The sequence below is a fragment of the Sylvia atricapilla genome, chromosome 3, assembly GCF_009819655.1.
Source record: "Sylvia atricapilla isolate bSylAtr1 chromosome 3, bSylAtr1.pri, whole genome shotgun sequence".
In the NCBI taxonomy this organism is placed as follows: Eukaryota; Metazoa; Chordata; class Aves; order Passeriformes; family Sylviidae; genus Sylvia; species Sylvia atricapilla.
In genome coordinates this window covers 67,899,821-67,923,372 of record NC_089142.1, presented here as the reverse complement: position 1 = coordinate 67,923,372, position 23,552 = coordinate 67,899,821, and the positions used below count along the sequence as shown (strand labels likewise).

The window sequence follows — 23,552 nt, the reverse complement described above, 5'->3', positions numbered from 1 at the left end:
TGGCTAAGGAGATTAAAGGACCTCCACCAGGACTTATGCAGTGTTTGGGTAAGAAGCAGCTGTATTTGGTTCAAAAGATCTCCTTCCATTTGCTGCTTTACAGAAAGTGCCATCACATTTTCAGGAGAGGATGTGGCACAGAGGAACAGCTGTTTAACATGTAAATGTTGGCTGGACATTCACAGAGGCCAATGCTGAAAGGGCAAAGTGATCCCCTGACCATATTTGTTGTCAGGGCTGGTAAATGGTCATAGTTTTCTCCTCAGCAAGAAGAATTAACTTTTTCAATTCTTTATTTAACAATTTTTTTTTCCTTCTAGTATTCTTGTCTAGTCTATAATGAACCACAGGAGATTAGGGGATTAAAAGTCCCAAAATAATAGCAACAAAACCTATCACACACAATGTTTAAAAAAAAAAATTAATCTGTTGAATGAGATTAGGATCAGTTATGCCACAGACTGGTAAAAATATGCTAGATCATGAATGGGGTTCTTCATGGGTTTTTTTTACCATTTTGGTGTGTGGATACAGTGTTCATTTAGTCAGGGAAATAATCAGTATGTTACACCTTACTGTTGGGAGCTTTATATAATAAATTTCCAACATTTTATAAAACATTCAGATGAATGTCAGTTGTAGAAAATAGTTTCAGCAGAATTTATTTCCTTGGAATTCCTTCAGAATTAAACCGTCTCTATGTCCAGTGGTCAGTGCTACAGAACTAGTTGTCCTCATCTTTCTCTGACAGCAAAAAAAAAAAAAAACAAAACCAAAAAAAGCCAAAAAAAACCACCCAAAAAACACCCTAGTGGATGTATGCTACCAGTACTTTTAGTGGAAAAGCAAAAAAGTTGTTTGTTGTGTATATCCCACATTCCCTCAGATCTTGGCTTACATATAATGTCAAATACCTATCGTATCAAATATCTCAAGCATATAGAAAGTATACAGATCATTATTTTCTTCCTGCATAGTAAAAATGTGGAAAATACAGCAAATCATTTCAGTACTTTATATGTTTTATGTAATTTTAATGCAGTTTAGTAATTAATGTTTTAGAATCCATTCTATAAGATGTAGGTTGAAACTTGTAGGGAAACAAAGACTTCTTTAAAGACAAGTATATTTGGAAATTGCTGCTTCTTATTGAGAGCATTTTGATTGAAAACATAAATGCTGTCCATCATTTAGTATGATCCATACTTAATATTGTTTTTTCAGAAAACAAATACTTGAAAAAATAATCCTTCTTCACTCTTTTACACTTTCTGAACTTATTCGCCTCTGTGAGTTATTAGAATAAATCATTAATAAGAGCAGTAGGGCATTATTCCAGCTTTGCATGGGTGGAAGTGAACTGGATGCAAAGCAAGAGGTCAATAAAAATTTTTAAAAATGTCATATTAGCACAGATATAAAGAAACTCTGACATTTGCATATATTTAGAAGAGGTTCAGGTGAAGATCATATGGTAAACAGAAGAATAAAATAATGAAAAAGAAGACAGAACTGTTTGTTATTTAATAGGCTACATCAAAGTCTATTAAGAGCATGACAGTGCACAGCTACCTGGAAGTGAAGAACATGAATGGTCTAACAGAAGCCTCACAAGGGCAGAAAAGTCACTCGAGTGAAAGACTTTTGAGCACATGGAACAGGCTGCACCCAGATCCAGTGGGAGTCTCTGATGAAACTCCCTTGAAGGTTAAGTTCAGGTCAGCAGGAGACACATACACAGAGGGAAACCTGCAAAATCCAGTGTAAAAAAAAGTGCAGATTTAATAATCCAGATCATGACAATCTTCTGCAATGCTGAATGATCTGAATTTCCCCTCTAGGTTTTACTTGCACTCTCTATGTCCACTACTGAGGATGAGCAAAGGGAGCAGAGTCAGGGTCCTGTTAAGTGGCTGCTCTAATTAGGTGTGATAGCTTTGCTCAAGACCTGGGAAAGTATCATTATTCCACTTGGGTTTCTCAAATCAAATTTCATTTAGACATGCAAAGTAGGGTTTGATATTTACCTGGCTTTAAGGAAAAGGTCAAATTAAATAGCTATTAGCTGTTTCCTCTTAGCTTTAAGGACTTATCTTCCAAAGGCATGAATATGTCTTGCAGAATAATTCAGTTGGGGCTTGGACATAGTGATTAGGTAAACGGATTTTATACCCATTTATAAAACTAAGGATTAAAGTGATTTACAGAATGGCACACCAGTGACTCCTTTTGAGAATGGAGCTGAGTGTAACCTGTTGACTTCTGTAACCATGCAGTAATTCACTCACAAGGACTCTGTGCTTAAGTATATACAGGGAAAAATGTTTGAATGGGTCTTTTTACTGGAAAGTATTGATTTATGAACTGGTTTTTAAAACATCAAGGAAACAAAAACGTTGGTTGTTTGGAAAACTCCTTATATGTTAGAAGAAAACAAAAATTATCAAAGAAAGAAAAATCTCATTGCCATCCACTTTTGCTTTACAGCTCTTAGAGAATTGTCTGACTTTGCTTGCATTTGACTTTTATCAATTCAAGTTAAATTGTAGAGAAATTATTTAATGGAAAAATCTGCCTTGAAGTAAGATTCATAAGATAATATTCATAATATGAGATTTATTCTTATAAGGGAATAATTTCTCTAACAGAGAAATTATTCTTTTATAACTTCCTGCTTTTGCAAAAAGACGCTCCTATTTAGTACTGGTGTTGATTTTTTGAAAAGCACTTACAGGTTAGGTTATACTGATGTGTATCAGACTGTGGAAAGAAGTACTTGAAGCAGCCAGCAAAATGAGTGAGAAATGAATATATATGTTTATATATATAGTAAAGTGAAAGCCCCATGAATTCTTTCCTGAATAGCTACTAAAGGAGGCATCCCAAGCTCCTGACCAGTGTCCCTGTGTATCAGTTATCCTCAAATACCTTGTTGACAATGTTGTTTTTCTGGTTATGACTGGTGCTCCCTGCCTTTGAGTAGGCCAGAGGAAGGCACTTGTAAGTGTAATCATCTGGGATTTGTTTCCTCTGGTACACCGTTTCCAGATTTGTTCTCTTGTTCTTCTGATTGGCTTGATTTCTGGACAGAAGTTTCAATGAATAAATGAAAAAGCCTGGCGGATACTGGCAGTCTCAAATGAACTCTGACCTGCTGTGTTGTGCGGGCTGTGAGTGGGAAGTTACATTGTGGTATTTCCTGCACAGGATCCCAGCGCAGCAGTGCACCTGGAAAAACTGCAGCCAGTGGAAACCAAAGTGAAGCTATAGCACCTGGGAGGCAGGCACCCAGGGGTTTTTTTGGCACACACAGAGTAAAATCCCAGCCCTTCACCTCCTTTGGGTAACAAGGGCTTGCAAGTCTGGTAATAGCTCTAAAGATATTGTGTGCTCTCTCTGACCATAAGCTCCCTGTAAGCCACATTCCCATCATTCCCTAAAACTCTCCTGTACTACAGACTGTAATATGGGTGGAGCTATAAATGTCTTCCATTTCCCCTTTCGGATACAAGTGTTTTTCTTTCTTCTTCCATTATAGGTTAGGGCCCTCCATTTCCAGATGACCTTCTCACTGCCCATATCAGCAAATCTGCATATTCATGGCTCCAGTTCACCTTCTTCTAATGGCCAGATTTTTTAGTCTTAAGTAATAATAAGGCTTGGGTTATACTGTTTTCCTTTCTTTCTCTTTCTTCCGTAGCTTACAAACTAAGAGAAATGAGAAGCTTTGTAAATGTACTTAAATTATTTAAATAGACATAAAGTTTAAATTGCAAATAGTGTGTTGAAATAAACTGTGAAATCTTGCAGCATCGAAATTAGGGACAATATTTCAAATTACACTGCCATTTATTATTTCCCAACTCTCAGATTTTTACAAGTAAAGCACATATTTTTATTTTAGCTTCTAAGAAAAGTGCTTTTTTTTGTGAAAGAAAAAACAAGTATTGATAAGTAGAGAGACTTCAGTGAAACATTGATTCATCTAGGTCCTATCATTTGAAAATTATTTCTAGCAGCAGAAAATAGGTGGTATATTATGCCTTTTTGAATAAGGTCACAGGAATGCAATAGTACAGACTCATTTCTGCTGACACTTTGTATCTCAGAAATTGTTTCCTGTGGTTCACTGATGAATTTTTTTTTCCCCCTGTCTGACACATTTTACCTCTACCCTGGCCGGAAAAGTCATTTTCTTCTGAGTAAATGAGTGATAGAGGACATATGAAAGGGCAGAAATGTGCAAGTGCCATCAAAACCCTCATTTTTGACTTTTAATATGCTGCAGCTGTTGGTGTGGAGTGTTTCTCTTGCAGTTGAAAGCACAGCCAGCATGGGAATATTGATGGGTTTACATGAATCCTAAGGAGTCACAGCTTATTTGTATTCACTAATAATGCAGAGCTTGGAGGATACTGCCTGCACAGATACATTTTCAGCTGGAAAAATTGTGAAGCAGCAGTAAGGATTAGTGAAAGGGTTTGATGGGGCACAGAGACATTTGGAAAAGCAAGCTCAGATCAAAACAGCCTACAGTGAGATTTAAGTGTTAGTCTCTCTTTCAAAAGCTCAGGTAAACATTAATACATATCCAAGTGACTATGATTCAACATGGTCCCTCAAGGATACATTCTGCCTTTTAAGCCTTACCAGCATTCTGGCAGCAATTAATATTCTGAAGGGTCAATAGTTACGCTAATATTACTTCCTTCAAAATCTTTCAATTCTTTTATTGATTTATAATTTATCAGTAACTTCAGCAGAAATGTAGATAATCTTAATCTCTTAAATTGGGCTACATTTGCTGACGTAAGATTTTTGGATTTTTGAAAAAGCTGGAGACAGTGGATGCTAAATGCCTGTTCAAAGTTAATAGGTACTTTTCATTGATGGATAAGTATACCAGTGCTTTCATTTTCATTATTTAGTTAGAAAATTTACATTTGGCACACAGTGTTGAGAATGGCAGGGAAATCCTGCACCATTTTGATGATATATCCACAATACAGCAAAAAAATCCAGAGAATCCTGCTGTGTGCTGTATTGATGAGATGCACAAATATGGCAGCTCAGGCACATTCCTGCACTGCTCTGCGTTGGCTGTCTAGTGCTATCAGTATTACATTGCAAGTGTTTTACCTCCTGAAGACCAAGGTTTTCCAAATGTTAACACAACATTAACATGTTCACTTCCCTAATAATGTTGCTACACCCCTTGCCTTTAGTTCTCACTAAAATATGAACATGTCTTCCAAGGAAAAAATATAGAGAAGCCGTCTGCGATGTGGACTCCAGGTCTTTTATGGTATTTTAGCATGGAGCCAGATTGTTTCCTTCCAATGCCCTCTGTCCCTGTATTTCAGGTGACACAGGTAAATCCAGTGTATTTTCCCTGTGCCCGTGGGTTTGCTGGAATACCATAAACTCCTCCTCTTTCAGCAACCACTGCCTCCCTGGTAGCAAGGAGTTTTTGAGGCTCCCAGCTACTGCCATTTGACTGACGAGAAGTTAAGCCTGGAAATGCATTATTTTTCTCATCTGTCACTTTTAATGTCTAACTACTTTATTGAGATGCAGTTCTCCCTGCCTCCTTTGTCTCATAAAATGATGCTGAATGAGAGAGATCCCATGCAATGACTAGTTCAGGAGTAAGCATGGTGGATTTTCTTCCTATGCAGCAGCTGGAGTGGCAGAAAGCAGGACTTGTCTCAGAGGCCCACGTGTTTATCTGCCGTCACCTGGCTCTGGCTCACAGCTTTCCTGACTTTGCTATAAGGCCTGGTCTCTTTGGAAACTTGATTCTCTTTTTAGCTCTTTTCCTCATGCTAGTGTACCAAGCATCTGCAATCAGATCTCAAGTCTCAGCTGAAATGGTATAAAAGTGATATAAGTGGGTGAGGGATTTTATGTATTTATTTAACAAAAAGTGTGGGTTTCCTGAAAGCCTGGGTGGTAGTGTGGCTTCTTCCTTCTCTTCACTAAGATCATCACTGGCACTTTTGTTGTCAGACATACGAGAAATAAGACATTGATTTGTTTATAATACATGCCAAAACAACTCTGTGTGCTTGTCTTGTTCTGATATAAAATTCCAATATTAACAGACCTCTGTTCTTCTCTTCCCACTCTTTGAATCTGTATTTCTGCCATGACAAACAAAAATTTAGGTTCTTAGGAAAGTGGCATTTTTCCAGCCATTTTCAAGCAATTCTTTCTCTTGAGTAATTCATTGCTGAAGATGCTTTCTTCTGTAGAAGAGGGTTACAAGCCTCAGCTGTTCATGGCCTGTTCAGTCCATTATACCCAGACTCCTCTCCTGACCACGTGTGATAGCCTTCCTTTTAGCCATGAGAGCATCATAGGAAGAGGGAGAACTGATGACTGCTTTAACTAATGGAAATGCCTTTTTTTCTTGAAGTGATTCTGTTGCTACTTTCAGTTACAAGAATCGTTGTTCCGAAAGGAAGGATTGCCTGCACGCCCTCCCTGCTTTACCTGCTGACTTCACATATGTCACTTCCCATAAGGAGTGACAACATTGCACTATCATACATCTTGGTATTGTATTTTAAAATTTGTGTCCCTTTTATCTTTATCCAGATTGGTTTTGTTTGTGCAGTGAAATTTCATCCAGGAGCTTTTAGCACACAAGGATTCACAATCAGGTGTAGGTTATGCTGACCATTCCACTCTTCCTCTGGTACCCCTGCCCTGGATGCCAACCCTAGCCACACCTCATTCTCTCCAAAGGACATACCCTGGCCGACAGGACAGGTTTTTAAGAGCACAGTGACACACTTCTTGCTGAATGAAAGGATCCAGGTCCCAAGTCCTGCAAACCGTGAATACAGAGTTTGAAACACCTCTGAGAGCTGTTGCTCAGGTTATGCAGGAGAACAAAAGGCAAAGCCTGCACTGGCCTTTGTACAGTAAACCTTTAATCCTGCAAGAAATGGGGTGAGATGATACTAATAGCTGCAAGTGAGGTTTAAATTTGTCCTCTTCTCTGATGTCCTCCAGTAGAAATCCAAAAACATTTTATCTTCTCTAGAGTCTCTCCATGGATTGCTGCAGATACTTATCTAATTAAGACTGCTCAGTCCTTGGAGTTTTTACCCACATGTATCCCTGTAGGACTGCCAAGAAAGATTAAAAGAACAACAAAAACTGCCCTCATGACTGGCAACCAAATAGAGAATTCTTTTCTGATTCTAAAAAATAATTGGTCAGATAGACCCACAGCCTAGAAGTACAGCTCACTGGCAAATCAAAGCATAAAAGTGGGGCAGCTGGAAGATACAGATGAGTGGAAGGAAATAATGCAGCATTATTGCTTCTTTTTTGAGACAATGGGACTTTGTGAAAAATGTGCAGCATGTATCACTACTCTTAGTTCAAGCATTAAAATACTTCTGACCTTTTAGAGCAGGAGATATTTTTTTCCAGGTACAGATTCTCTCTCTTCTAGTGTTCTACATCTTTTCTGAAAATAGTGTAATATATTTGCCATTTGAGCAACCGTATCAAAGCTAGGAGAAATATTTTCTTCTAATTTATGTAGGACTCCTGATTTTAAGTCTTTTGTTGATTATCCTAGACAGTAATGGGTTTACAAAATGCAGGCTTTATAGGCTTAAAAGGGAAAATGCAAGCAATCATGAGTCCACTCTACCTTCTTATTTTAGAAGCAAAATCCTGTTACTTAGATAGCAACCTTTACAGCTAATGTAATTACATGTCCATGTCTTTCTATTTACCATGTACAGAATGCCTGAATACTCAGAAACAGAAACAGAAACAAGGAGGGACTGCAGAGTACCATCACTGTGGTAGTGAATAGAAAACTTGTAGTGTAATAAATAGATGAAAATGTAGTTGCTGAATTTAAAAATGATCTTTTTTGTTGATGGAACAATTTTAAAATTTTAGACTCATGTAGATAAAACCCTACAAAGATATAGTTCAAGATCCTTTATTTTACAAAGTTCCATATAAAAAAGTTGAGGAATGCCTGTGATCTACTGAATTCAGCTTTGCACTACCCTTTCAAGGTAAGGTGATATTGTTTAAAGATCTGCATACATCACTCCTCCTGCAGTGTATAGAGATCCTGTGGCAGAATTAGTCATACATTTGACTTCCATATTTAACTTTATGAACCCTGACTCCTTCATTTTCCCTCCTCAGCCTTGTGCCTCCTTTACTACAAACCTACAACCATCAGACAAGAGGGTCTTAAAGAAATCAATACTCTGCTGTGTAACTGCAGTGAATTGCTGGAGAAGATCCATTTTACATACAGAATAAAATCAGTGCCTAGTGAATATGTGTTTTCTATACTAGCACTGATAGTTTAAAACTGTGGTTCAAAACCTTCAAATTGCAGGTATATATTTCAAGTGGGCAGAAAAGGAGACAGATAGTCAAGCAAACTTAGTTAAATCTTAGTAGGAGGATCCCCTGTCATGAGGGCTACCACTAGGCATTTATGTAGAATAACTAAAAATTAATTTTTCCTTAGTGCTTCCTCCCTCTCTGTCAAGTCTGTTTCATTGGAGATGTCTCCATTTAGTGAAATGCCCACTTGGGCACACCTTTGCTCTGTAACTCAAAAGAGGAAACAACCAAAAGAAACCCACAAGCCCTGCAAACAAAGCCTAAAAAAGGAGCATAGCATTGGAGCATTATTTGATTACTTGTCTGTATCTCACTAAAGAACAATTGCTTGCATGCATTAAAATCCACAGTGCCTGCCACCATCGATTTCCCAGAGACTTTACAAATACCTGGCAGCATGCATAAAGGGGGTTGAAGTTTGGAATGGGCCATTTTGATTAATCTACAGAATTCCACTAGGACTTGCAGATGTGTCTATTCCAAGGTAAATAAAATAAAATAAAATAATTTAAGTTCAACAACAGCAGAGAACACATTTTCCTGCAATTTGGCTGATAGATTAATTTAGACCAATACTTGGCTGACATGCGTTTACTTTATCTGCTGTCCCTATCAAGGAATAGATCTAATCTGGTTTGCAATTTCTGTGTATGAGACAAAGGCTTTATGAGAGACTGGTTCAGATTTTGTTGCAAAGTCCAGACTTTTGCTTCTGAATAACTATTGTGCCACCTAGTGAGTGTTAAACTGCACTTTTAAATAGATGGAAAGAATGACTTTAAACATACTGATGAATAATGAAACAAAGTATTTATTAAAATATTTTGAGTGATATATTGAAACAAAAAGTATTTTCCCTTTTTTCATGATTAGTTACCAAGGTGTTCGACTAAGGTGAAAAAAAATTCGTTTTAACCATAACATAGCACTTTGTTTGCAATTGTATTAAAGAAATATAATACATTAAAAGGATGCACACAGAACTCTTCACCTCCCCACTAATAAATCCATTCCAATAAATTACTAGTACAATTAATAAGCTTATCAGTGTGAAAAGATATCTCCGAATTTCAGATTGTAGGAATTTCCATTCCATAAAACAGTTAAATAAATAAATACACGGAAAATGTTATTTTCTGACCAGCTGTGACAACTTGGAACAAGAAAAAATGCTTTAACACATTCTTATGATTGCATGCTTTAAGGCATTATTTAGATGAAATAATAAGCAGTGGTTTTTATTAAAATCATAAAATTCTGATGCAACACTTCCTTTTCCATATAAATAGTTTGTGCCCAAAAAGAAATGTAGATTTCATTAGCCAGTAGCTATTTCATGGTAATTTTCTCCTCTAGCTGAAACCTCTCAACTGGTTGTGGGGGTTTTTTCTTTCAATTTTTAAGTAAACTATCTGGCCTGTGTGGGAGTATTGGGCTTGCCACAGTAAAGAGCAGGAATATTTCAATCACCAAAGCCAATAACAATAAATTTCCCTTAACAGAACATTTCCTAGCATTTTTCAAGTCACCTTATTGCATGCTATGTTAAATTGCCACACTATCCATCATCAACAAAAGCCAAAAGTATTTTGCTCTTTTAATAACTGCATGTAGTGCCATAGTTACGGTAGAAAACCTGGTGGTCAGCAGTAGTTCAATTTAAAAACTTTTAGTTTCTCTGACACTCCAGGGAAGTTCAAATTCATGTTGTTTAATGCATTTAAGTGATGCATGTTAGAGATCTTTCATATAACAGGACCTGACACCAGGTAAACATGTCCAGAGACTTGGATAGCTCCATGCCAGACCTTGATGGAAACACAAATATTTTTATAATTTTCCCTCAATGAACGATGAAATGGAGCTCATCTTCCTTCAGCACTTTTTGTTACAAAATATCTGAGATTCAGTTCTTAGCTGAGAGAAAATGAAATTAGTTTCTGAAGGTAAAAAACTATATTGTTCGGAAAAGCAGAAAATCTATGTTTTGAGGGGGCTTTTTTGTTGTTGTTTTTACAGAGGCTTTTTATTTTCTCACCATGAAAGATATTTCCAGAAAAATATATTTTCAATTTTCTGGTTTCAAGACTTGACAGACATTTTGTCATTTCATTTTCTTCTTGCAGACAAATGAAATTGAAAAGATTGTGTCAGGTGTCAGGTGAGCTTTTTAGAGCTCAGTTTACAGGCTCTCTGAATTTTTTGATGCTTGAAAAGTGTTTGTACAGTGTTCCAGTTTCCTCTGGGAGTGTATTGTGTAGTGAGCAAACAGAAAAAGCAAAAGGTTATTTCTTTTTAAGGCATAGCTGATGGATTTCTTCATTTTAAAGCAGTACCATTTAAGATAGTTAAGAGGTCTGCTTATGAGGTCTGTTGTTCCCCATAAAGATTCTTAATGGCTAATATTCACATTAAATATGGAATTTAAATGCATGCAAATATTGCTACAAATAGGGCAGGATTAGAAATATAATAACATTTCTTTTGCTTTATCCAGAATTGATAACAAGCTCTTCTCAATGTTGATATGCTCAAACATGGGGTTTTTATAGAGGATGATGCCATTTCAGTAAAAGAGGAAAAATCACAAGCTTGATTTTTTTTTCTTTTTAGACACTATTTTTCCATTTTGATTCAGGGTATTCTAGCATTTAACAGCATCTGGGAGAATTATATTCTCCCAGAGTTCCTGTTACTTTGTTTCACATAGCAAATATTTTAATGTAACTTTAAAATGGGTCAAAGGGAGGATTATCTGTGGAGTCAATGGACAGCGTTTCATAAAGAGAGAACTGAAAATCTAGATCACAACTCTGATCCAATATTATACTAATTAACAAAATGTTAATAAATCCTAGGTTAAAAGGTGCATATATAAAAAAATACTGAAAGTCTCTAAGATGGACGGGTTTTATTCAACGGAAAAAATACGCACTACTCATAAATAGAGGAGATAATTGAATGGCTTGTATTCTTCTTTCATTTAAATCTAATACCATATTTATATTCAATGTAATAAAACCTTTTTCCAAACTTTCCTGTCCCCAGAAACCTGCAGTCAGTTTGCAGTGGTTTGCTCAAAGTGAGTAAAACTTTCAGTGTTTGTAATTCTTACTAATTTCAGGCTGCATGTCTGTTTCCTCCAATATCAATTAGACTAGCGGGGTGTAATTTTAATAAAGCTCTCTGAAACTGCCTGGAATTTAAATAATTTCCTCTCTTTATAGAATTGTACCTCATAGATTTACCTGAGCTGATAGTCAATATTTACTGTAATCTTAACTAGGCAAGACTTGATTTGCTCTGGTTTTCAAGCATTTGAAAATTCTAGACATGTCCAAGCTCAGGCTTTTGGAGATTTCACTTTGTTCTGGATGAATTGTTTAGACAATAACCACTAAGTGCACATGTCCAAGAAAGACAAGTACCCTTCCTTTGGCAAATCTGCTACTGCTACATGTGAGAAATCTGCACTGGCCTGAGGCCTGTCACAAGTGAGATTGGTATCTCATTTCTGAAACTACAAGGAATCATTTTAGAAGATTTCAAGATAGGATTATTTTGAAACTGAAAGTCATGGTGTGAATGAGTGTTGGGTCACAGAGTAAATAAATAACAAATAGTACAGAACCACTTATTCAGTAAATGGTGAAAATCACTATTCTTTAACTATGCAGATTAGAATGTATATTTGTTATAGACGGTCTATTTGTAAAAAAAAATTATGCAAGAGAATTATACAAGTTGAATTATGCAAGTTGTCTAATAAATTCAATCTTTGATGGAAGTCTTAAGTGAAAGAGAGCAGAAATGCATATCTGGATTTTTGCACAGATGCGACATATGAGATTTTTCTTCTCTGGTCCTAATGGCAACACAGTATTTATTCTTATGTTTGAGGCCATGTAAATAAGCAGAGGTTTCCACTGAAATCACTGGCAATTAAAACACATTACTATTCGAAGTTGCAATTCTATCATGCTATAAAACCCTCAGTGAGTGGTTCATGGTACAAGAAGAAGGAAAAGCAAATTCTGTGAAAGCAAACACAGTTTAAGCAGTCAAGTCCCCAGAGGATGTTGCAGGTACAGCTGCGCAATATGAACATAAGTCTCTCAGTCCTAGTGAAGGAGATGGTGGATGTTTGGCAAAAGCCAACTGGCAAATTAAGGCACAGAAGAGGCTCTTGCCATGGCCCAGCTTTAGGGTGTAATTGCTGGCTCTGCCAGGTACACAGACTCAGGTACTCCCAGTCTGGCATCCTCAGGTGTCCCAGCAGGAACACTCGACGTAGCATCCTCTTGCCTCTGACCCCTAGGAGGGATGCTCCTTTTCTCTGACTGCAGGGCTGCAAGGGAAATGGATCAGGTAGCTCAGTGCCATGCATTAGGTTCTCTGTACACTCTTCAATAGTAATGAAAAGGATCCATATGATTAGAGAAATGAGTCCCTAATTTGGTCATGCTAGACCTCACACTAGCAGCAGAAATAGAGTAAGCAAATAATGTGCAAATCTAATTCATTAATCACAAAAGTGATTTTAAAGCACTGGCATTTAATTTAGGCAAATTTAGAAAACAAAAAATATTTATGGATACAAAATGAAAGAGTTTGGGTTGAAGTGTTACTGGGATATGTTTGACTGAATATTATCTGTATCAAGTTGATAGCTAATTAGTGAAAGATACAGTCTTCCCTTACAATAATATTTGGAATAATGTGACAAAATTATGTGTATATGCAGCTGCAGATATCTCTGTGTGTGTGTACACATAAGTGGATATAAACATACACTTTCATCTGCAGCTCTATATACATATACTTGTCACACTATATGTGACATACATTTCTATGTACATGTACTTATGTGTGTATATATATATATATACATATATAAGTGTATGATAATCAGTCATTTGTTTTAACTACTGTGAATGTGCAAGACAGTGGCCAGGATTTTTCCTGGTGTGCTTGATTTCTATGGTTCTGTATTGTCATTCTGCAAAGAAGGAAAATCATATTTAGTGTAATATAAGTGTAATTTAGTCATGGTAAATCTGAGGTCATGTTCACTGATAATTTGTGCTTCCTGTTGCCACATAAACATTCATATGGAATCCTGTGCTTTGTGCTACACTAACTTCAATTGATATGAGCTATTATAAATGTAGTGAATATCAGTTCAGAGTAAAACTTAGAATGCGTTCATCTTCCATTGCAAGTTTTTAAAATTCTTTATTTCATTTTAAAAAAATACACTGTATTTTGAAAATACACTCTATTTTGAAAAAAAACCCCGAAAGCAACCAACAAAAGAAACCTATGTGTTTTGAAAAATTGTTATACATCATCTTGCTAATAATCTTAAGAAGACCCTACAGTTCAGATGTATATTTTTATTTTACCAAATAGTAGTTTTAGAATAAAGTATATGTGCTAGTTTAGGTAACTGTATTGAGGATTCTGAAGGGTTCCTTTCTCTGTGTTAGAAAAGACCTTTATAAATCACTGCACGGAGCTCTATGTTTAGGCTAAAATATTTTTAAGAGCAATGCAGAAGAAAATGGAAAAATAAGGTAAACAATTTTCCTGTCTGTGTAAACAGATGCAATGTGAAATTCTTCAGCCCTAAAGGCTTGATAATTTTGAGCTCACAGATAGCCAAGCCCATAGACTGTCATCTCACTTCCCAGAAAATACTTCTTAGCGCCCTTTAAAGACAGCAAGAAAAATAAAGATTTTGCTAAGATGTGGAGCATTCACAAAAGCATTTAAATATGAAATAAACAGAGAGAAATTAAATGCAGTGAAAATGTGTGGCAGAACTTACTGTCTATTCTATTTTACTTTCTATTTACAGCTATGTGCAATAAATTAGACTAGTCAAAATCTCAGGCTTTTAAATCTAGATTATACCCAATTATTGAATTTACTGACCATTTTTGTTATGCTTTCTCCTACCCTTCCAGTCAGTCTTGGTGGGATATCAAATATCTCACTCCCTCTTGCTGGGCAGGAAGCAGAGGAGTGCTAGATGGATGTGTATGAGAGTCTATATAGCCCTTGCCTGTACATTGCCTACACGTTTTCTGAATAATCCTGGGAAATGTACATTGCATCTGGTGTTCTCTGGCCTGTACCTTTCATAAAATCCTATTAAAAAGCAGAAAAAAGAACAAAAATATTCAAACCCACATGGAATAGCATTACTACGATCTTAGGTAAGTAATTACATATTCTTAGGCTAAAAGAAGTTTCCTTTGCTACTCTCTGCCTTGAAATTTTAACGTAGTGTATCATACCAATGGTTTGTAAATTCGTATTATGGTATGTGAACCTATAATCATTTCACAGTTTGGTTTGTTTGCCTCACTCAGACAGTGCTGCACTGTTTGTTTTACCAGGGTATGTGTGGCTGCTTTCCCACTTGGTCACACATCATTCTGTCTGAGCTTGGCTTGCTGGGCAGGCGCTGGTGGCTGCAGTGCAAATCCTGCTGTCGTCTTGTCAAACCCATGACATTCTTTCCCTGTAGCACTTACACAGAAACCAGAAACTGCATGGCACCTTTGGAAAATGATGGATAATGTAGCTTGCCTTTGCTTCCTAAAGGCAAGAAAATCCAGTTGTACTCATCTGGTGTGTAATAGTGGTGGTAGTGATAGTGATACTTTTTTTTTTTTTTTCTGTGCAGATGAACATACAGTTAATACATTTTTTATTGAATTAAATGGTTCAATTACAGGAGGTTGTAGAAGAAACAGAATAACAAAGGACTGTACTAATCATCCCACTAGCACTTCCATTTTATCAAATAGTGCAGTCAGTGCAAGTTTAGGGTTCCCTTTAATCCCTGCTAAGTTTAAAAAGCTGAATTTCAGATGCAGGATAGCACTGGACAGCAGGAGACAGATGGTGGGCTGTTCTCAGTTTCTCCTTTTCCTCAGTTCCTGGACTGCTAAAGACTGTTCAGGTTTTCATTGCAACAATAACTTAGAGAAGCTACTTTTGAAGTCCAGACATGAAAGTACTGACCTGTGAAACAAAGATTTGGTTCCAGCACTTCTTCAGTGTCTGAAAGACTGCAGCTGAATTATGATGATCCCAGGATTCCTCATCATGATTCTTGTGAATCATGGCATTTCTGAAAGGATTTATCATTACATTTCCATTGGAACTCCATTTCAAAGTCTACAGTTGTACAGAATTCACAATTGGTTTATGGAATTAGTGATATCACACTATCGTGTGACATTTACATATTAATTTTGCAAGATTATTTGTATCTCTTATATAGTATTTGTTTTGGACTTCCAAGGCTAGCACTCGGATTAGTTCATGGTTGTGTTATACAATGAAGATGAGAACTACTACCTAACTGTTTTTATTTCCTAGTAATACTGTTACTTTTTACCATCACTTCTAAGTGAAATTGGTTTTTATTCTATCCATTTCAGTGGAAGTTTGGTCTCCTTCATCGATATATTCCTCCTGATCTTTTCTTGTGTGTTAAAAGATACAAGCTTGTCTTTTGTTATGAAAAAGCAGTATAATGATATCATTGCCATCTAAATGTACCTGTCAGACTTCTCAACCAATACTTGACTGGATTGGCTGTTGCCCTACAGAGGTTTTAGAAATTTATGGCTGCAGAGCGGATGCTTTCTGGCTTTCATCCTCTGCTCTCTATCCCTAGCGTGAGTGAAGGAAGATCTGCACCCTATAACATTAATAATTTCTGGCATGTATTTAGCAAATATCATTATTTGAGATCTCTCTCATACTATTCTGGTTTTGACCTCATCCTGTCTGACAGCTCTGAAAAAAATCCCTGCTTCCTAAATAAAACATTGCAAGAAAGATGGTTTCCAGCAGTCATGTCTTACCGGTTTTCGTTTTAGAAGTTGGGATGATCTGAGTTTTCCATCATTCTATTAGGAAAAGACTTAAAATTTAACTGTGTGATTTACCAGAGCAATATTTATTCATTATTATTGTGTTCATATTCTGAGTTATGCAATGGTGAATGCATTAAAAGTGGACTGAGTTAGATTATAATGTGGCATCTTCACTCTGACCTTGTGTGCCTGTTGATAAAAAAAAAAACAAACAACCAATAATACCTCATTTACACTAGATATCAAAATAGGGGAGAGGTTTGTGTTAGTTATTGTGCATGAGTGAAGGAAAGGAATTGCTGATCTATTTACTGCATATGTCAAGGAAACTGCACCACTTAAATTCGCAGTGTCTTATGGCTTCATAACAAAACCAAGTACAATTCAAGGGAAAGCAGGATTCAGAAAATAATTAGAAAAACAGAACCAAACCCTCCTCTTTTGAGTAAGTATTTTTATGTAAGATCACTGTATTGTGATAATCATTATTATCTCATGCCATTATATATTGATTCTGGAAGGACTCACATTTAGCAAGCAAACAAACATTGACAGCCTATTTTGCTCAACATTTACAGTGTTTTCATCAGAATTTTTTTCTTCTTGATGATATAATTAATTTATTACTATGGAACCAGTCAGCTAACTATAGACGCTAAAGAAATAAGAGAAATGCAAATTCCTATACTTAGCATGTTTTCATTTTATGTTAGTACTTGGGGAAAAGGATTAAAGCTTAATTATTAATCCCTTTCATGCTTTTTTCCCCCTATTTTCCTGAAGTGTTTAATGATTGCTTTGACATACATCTGCCAAAGGTTTTTTTCCCTGACTCTAGAGACCATAGTTTCAAAGGAGCTTTTACCATGTGTTGCCCCAAAGAAATTTTGAAGTCATTAGATGTGCAAAATCCTTAGTCCACGTATAAAAATGTGCATTAAAAAATTAATAGTGACGTGTGCAAAAAGGGCTAATGAGAACTTTTACTGCTTCTATCAGATAGCTGAAAGACAGATGAAAATGGTAAGAGTTTTGCAGCCTCACAGGTTAGTGTGGCTTGACACACTGAAATGATGCTGGCTTGTATCTCCATAGTTTAAGGAAAGGCAGAAGGATATTTGTGTCATCAGCTATAGCTGGAGACAGCAGAGGCTGTGGCTCTGTTTTGCTAGATCCAGGATAGCGCTGGGGATCAGTGTTGATTGGAACTTGGAAGATTTGTGGCTTCATATGATTGGAACTTAATTCTTGAAGGTTTCAGGATAGTGGATTTTTGAGATGTTGAATTTAGGACAGATCCAGCAGGGAATGTTTTAATTCAGAGTTAGAGTTAGGGGGCATTTTAGTACTACTGTGGGTTGGAATTCTCTTGGGATTTTGGTTCCTTTGTTACTGAATGTTTATAAGGAAATACAATGTCATCTCTATAAAGAGTTCCGATTAATCACAGTCTGGAAACTGAGTAATATCACATAGAGGTTTGACTTGAAATGTGCCACAGGCAGCTTGGCTTCTTAAAGACATCTTTCAAAGTGCTAAAGTGATTTTGTACAATAATGAGGATGATTATTTATTTAATATCTTCACCTGTTCATTTGATTTTTGTTTGTTTTTTCTCTGCTACAGACTATGTCAGAGTGCCACAATGATCATGGAAAATAACAGTTCATCCTCACCCCTTTTTCCAAATGTGAGCTCCTTCTGGAAGAGAGATTCACATGGATCAGGACTCCTTGACGAAGCAGCATCACTCATTGGCAGCTATGATTTCCCTCAGACCACAGAGAGTTTTCCTTTCTCCACTGTGGAATCAGCGAACATGACCCTAAATGCCACAAGCAAAGACCCTCTGGGTGGACACACTGTCTGGCAAGTTGTTTTGATTGCTTTCCTCACTGGGATCCTTGCACTGGTGACCATCATAGGAAACATCTTAGTGATTGTTGCATTTAAGGTTAACAAACAACTGAAAACAGTCAACAACTACTTCTTATTGAGCCTTGCTTGTGCAGATTTGATCATTGGTGTTCTTTCCATGAATCTTTATACCACATACATCATCATGGACCACTGGGCTTTGGGAAGTTTGGCCTGTGATCTTTGGCTCTCCATTGACTATGTCGCCAGTAATGCCTCTGTCATGAATCTCCTTGTGATAAGTTTTGACAGGTATTTTTCCATCACTAGGCCACTAACATACAGAGCCAAACGAACAACCAAAAGGGCTGGGATAATGATTGGTTTAGCATGGATCGTCTCTTTTGTTCTTTGGGCCCCTGCCATCTTGTTTTGGCAGTATTTTGTTGGGGAGAGGACTGTGCCTCCTGATGAATGTTTCATCCAGTTTCTAACTGAACCTGTCATCACTTTTGGCACTGCCATAGCTGCCTTTTATTTGCCGGTCACCATTATGAGTATTTTGTATTGGAGGATCTACAAGGAGACGGAGAAACGCACCAAAGAGTTGGCAGGGCTCCAGGCCTCGGGCAGTGATGCGGAGGCAGCACGCTTCGTGCACCAGACAGGCAGCTCCCGCAGCTGCAGCAGCTATGAGCTGCAGCGGCAGAACATGAAGCGCTCCGCCCGAAAGAAATACAGACGCTGCCACTTCTGGCTCACAATGAAGAGCTGGGAACCCAGCACAGATCAAGGGGACCAAGAGCATAGCAGTAGTGACAGCTGGAACAACAATGATGCTGCTGCCTCCCTTGAAAATTCAGCCTCCTCTGATGAAGAAGACATTGCTGCAGAGACCAGAGCCATCTATTCAATCGTGCTGAAGCTTCCTGGTCACAGCGCTATCCTCAATTCCACAAAACTACCCTCCTCAGAAGATTTGCATGAGTCAGGGGATGAACTGCAGAAATCTGACACAGAATCGAAGGAAAAGAAACCTAAAAAATTGAACCCTCCCAAAAGCGTTCAGGATGGTGGAAATTTCCAAAAGAGTTTTACTAAGCTTCCAATTGAACCAGAGTCAGAAGAGACAACCACAGCTTCTGATGGCATCTCATCAGTGACCAAGACATCGACAGCCCTGCCCTTGTCCTTTAAGGAAGCAACCCTGGCAAAAAAGTTTGCCTTGAAGACCAGAAGTCAGATCACAAAACGAAAACGAATGTCACTAATCAAAGAAAAGAAAGCGGCACAGACACTCAGTGCCATTTTGTTTGCCTTCATCATTACCTGGACCCCATATAACATCATGGTTCTGGTGAACACCTTTTGCACCTGTATCCCCAAAACTTTCTGGCACTTGGGGTATTGGCTTTGCTACATCAATAGCACAGTGAACCCCATGTGCTATGCACTGTGTAACAAAACATTCAGAAACACTTTCAAGATGCTGCTGCTGTGCCAGTGTGACAAACGGAAACGACGCAAACAGCAGTATCAGCAAAGGCAGTCTGTCATTTTTCATAAGCGGATCCCTAGGGAGGCTTCATAAAATAGTATTTTTTAAACAAATAAAAAAATAACGAAGCGGGGAGGGGATGGGATGGGATGGGATGGGATAGGATAGGATAGGACAGAACAGGATGGTATAGGACAGGGCAGGATGGACAGGATAGTAAGGGATGGGACGGGATGGGTTGGGGTGGGAAGGTGGTTCCAGGGTGCTGATTCCATGATTTAAACATCAAGACATGAAAGCAGCTGCCAGGCTTATTTATCCTTTCGATAAATCCAGTTTAATATAATAGTCAATCCGCATTCAGCAAAAACTAAGAAAATTCAACATTTTTACTAAGGAGTGAAAGATTTAATAAAGTTTTCCTACCAATTTGCAAGAACCTGTATAGCAATTATAAACCCATTACTGATCTGCCCAGCTCTTTGATTATAATCAACTCTGGGATCTCAGGTAAGCATATCTAGCTAGCCCAACTCTTCTTTTTCCAAGGAATCCAACAACTTTCAATTCACGTTTATACAGATGTAGCAAGCTAGCAAAACAGGATTATGAAATTATTTGAGACACTGTATAGGTTGAAAAATTGCCTCTTGTTGTCCTGGTAGAGCTTCCTGTCTACTTCTCTTCTGGTATATTGTTAATTGTACCCCTGATTCCTGATTTCTGAGTATCTTTGTGTGCGGCTGATTTTGTATGTGTGTGAGTGTGTACGTATGCATAGCATACACACACACCCCTGAAATACACACATGCAAGGAAAGAGGTGACCTGTTGTTCTAGGTTTTACAGGACCCCTATCATGATTATATGTGATTGCAATTGTTAAGAAGTCAGAAAATCATGTTATAAGTATATAGATCATTATTTGCCACCTGAAATTCAAGTTTATTCTGGAATCAAAACATGGTGTCCACATTTCAAACTGAAAAAACTAAAACACAGCCTGTGAGTTTACAGAGTTTTATAATGGAGTACTTGCCCTGTAAAACCTTAATCTTGACCACAGAGTCTCTTTTCAGAGTGATCAGGCCTCTTTAAAAGATACAAAGGGGAAAGGGATTGAAGGCTGTATTCAGGGAAGACCATGAAGCTATCTTTGCAGGGCACAGGGCGATGAGAACCCAGATCTGGGCTGCATGGTACTGATGCTCAAAGGGAGCTGCTCAGGACCCAGGCAGGCACAACCATCAGCAGCAGTCCCATGTCCTTCTGGGGACGCTGTGCTGCTGCCAGGCACACACAGCTCCTGCTACACCTTGTCCTGGGCTGCACCATGGGGATGCACCACCCTCCTCAGAGCCAGCTCAGATCCTGTGTGCAGTATTTGTATGGCTTCCCATATTGAAAGTTCAAGTTGTAATTTTCTGACAAAAGTTGATGGAGCCCCGCTGCTTGCACTGTCTGCCCAGGTGATCTTCAGACGCAAATGTTTGTTTCAGAGAAATGCTTTATTTTTTGCACGTGATGGATGCTCACTGAGGAGTGTTTGTTTTCCACAACCTGTTTTAAAAATCATCAGGAGAAGTGCACCTAAATCCATTTGACGCCAGGTTATTCAGTGGTGTGAATAATGTGATATTGCCAATTTGTAACCTGGCAATTTTTGATAAAGACAATTTTAAAAGGGCTTTAATATTTATAGTTTAGATGTGACCAGTATTTCCTGGTATTTGTGATGTGGTCTGCACCAAACATGATTTATAAAAGTCAGAGGTCCCCTGGGGAAAGGATTGTACTTTAAACTGTTGCTCTAAATCTGATTTAGTTACATGTTGAAAGATTATTTTATATTCTCCTTTGAACTGACCAAAACTTTTTTTTTTTTAATTGCTTAGACTCTTATTTTGCTGAAAATAAAACAAGTATCTTATTTTACAAAGGGGCATCAGTGTTGTGAACACAGAACTGATGTTAAAGCTGCTTTTGTATTCAGTGTGAGATGGTGTTTACAGATGATTTTGACAACAGTGGAAATATATTAAATGGTGTCTGTGTATCTGAACTATTTAATTTTGTGTTATGTTCATATGAAGAAATATTTATACATATTTCACCAAATGTTTTATTTAATGTTGATAAATATTGCTCTTCAATCTTCAGCTGTAGTGTCCTTTTAAAGTGATTCATAAAGGTCTGCTTGAGAAATGAATAGACTGTACCTAGCTTTCTTGTCATTAAAGTAAATTCTCTTTTGTATGAGTGGTTTAAAATGCCTACCCTAAAGTAATCTCATAAATTGCACTCAAACTTTACTGCAAGTACAATATTAGTGCAAAAAAGAAAAAATTAAAGCTTCATCCATGTCACAAGTGCATTTTGAACTAAAGATACCAGAATTGTTTTGCTAGCTTGCTAGCCACATAAAAGGGCACCCATGTTGCAAAGAAAATTAATTACTTTTATTTATATAAATAAGCATATATTTGAAATATATTCATTACTCAAGCTGACCTAAAAATGTTTTAACATTTAAATATATATCTATATCTATATATATTGCCATATTATTATATTCTGATATCTAGAGTAGTGCTGTGCCCCTAATACACAAAATGTGAGAGCATGTGAGGAAGCCAGAGTTCATCGGGGGATTTTTGGTATAATAGTATTGATTTTAAAATGGGAAACTATTATTTTTATTGAAGTTAAGCTTCCTTGAAAGCGTCTGTCACCACTGTTTACATAATAGGAAGAGTTAAATCCTTGGATTGTTTTAACAGAGAAATAAACAACCTGTCTTTTGATGTGTGAACAGGCTTTAAAATGTTATTTACAGGCATCATAAAATGTGTATATATACACATATTGTAGCATACATCAATTTAGTTATTATTTATTTAATGGAATATGCACTATAAAATATTAAGAATTTGGCTGTGTTACAAGTACAGTGGGCATCAATTTAATTTGTATTTTATATGTTTCTGTGTTTGTTCTAAATCCATGCACACACAAAAATTTTAGCTATATGCACTAGTGGATATATTATTTATGAACATAGGCACACATAATAGGTTGCAGAAGAAGAACAATGCATGACACAATTAATTTTAAGACGTACAAATGGTGTAATATTTCATCTTTTTTGAGGAAAATTAAGTCAGAAACACAGTAGAAAGCATCATTCTGATGGCAGACAAACAGCTGAGTCCCATTAACTCTCCTCACAGCTCTGAAAGCTGGCTTTTCAGAGACCAGTCTCTGTTAATTGCAGTAATACAAGATTAGACTCCATATGAAGAGGACCAAAAAGTCAGAAGTGATAGCCAGACAGGAGCCATTGGGTAGTCTGGAGAAAACTTTGTAGAATAGATCCCAATCACTGTCAGGCCTCTGAACAGGCAACAAAATACATTATAATATATGTTTGGCTTTTTCAGTGTAAAATTGTGATAAAAGTTTATTACTTCTGTGCTAGTGTAGACAGTGAGAGATGTTTGAAGATCGGAGGGCAGGGACCATGGTGCATGAAGCAGTTTTTCCTACTCCTGCAGAACAACAAAAGTCAACTGCAAATCGGTCTGGCACTGTTCTAAAGCTAAAAAAATACAGGCAAGGCCTGAGTAATTCCCAGGAGCTAAACTTGTGGACCTATGTAACCTAAACCATAAATGGCCTAAAGAGTTCTGGCAATAGGAATATGCACACAGATACTCTGAGAAAATTGGTGACCTTTCTCAATTATTTACAGCTTCATTTTCTTGCTTTGCTGTCTTGATTATAATATTTCTTTACTTATTCTGCAAGAATATTCTAAAAAGTCTTGGTTCATTATCAACCTTATATATCGAACAATACAAGTAGAGATCCCAAAGTACACTTGTTTTTCCTCTCCAGAATGC

At 37.2% G+C, this 23,552-nt stretch overlaps 1 protein-coding gene and 1 long non-coding RNA gene across 2 annotated transcripts in view; one reads left to right on the top strand and one right to left on the bottom strand.

Moving 5' to 3' along the window:
* Nucleotides 1-23,552, bottom strand: part of LOC136359230 (uncharacterized) — a 177,848-nt gene that overhangs the window by 128,182 nt on the left and 26,114 nt on the right. The window lies entirely within an intron of this gene.
* Nucleotides 17,926-19,789, top strand: CHRM3 (cholinergic receptor muscarinic 3). Its single transcript, XM_066315671.1, has one exon. The coding sequence runs from the start codon at nt 17,941-17,943 to the stop codon at nt 19,741-19,743; it is 1,803 nt and encodes a 600-aa protein (XP_066171768.1). The 5' UTR covers nt 17,926-17,940; the 3' UTR covers nt 19,744-19,789.

Bases quoted from the DNA above. Each gene is read 5' to 3' on its own strand.
- CHRM3 (XM_066315671.1), top strand. From the start codon at position 17,941: ATGATCATGGAAAATAACAGTTCATCCTCACCCCTTTTTCCAAATGTG.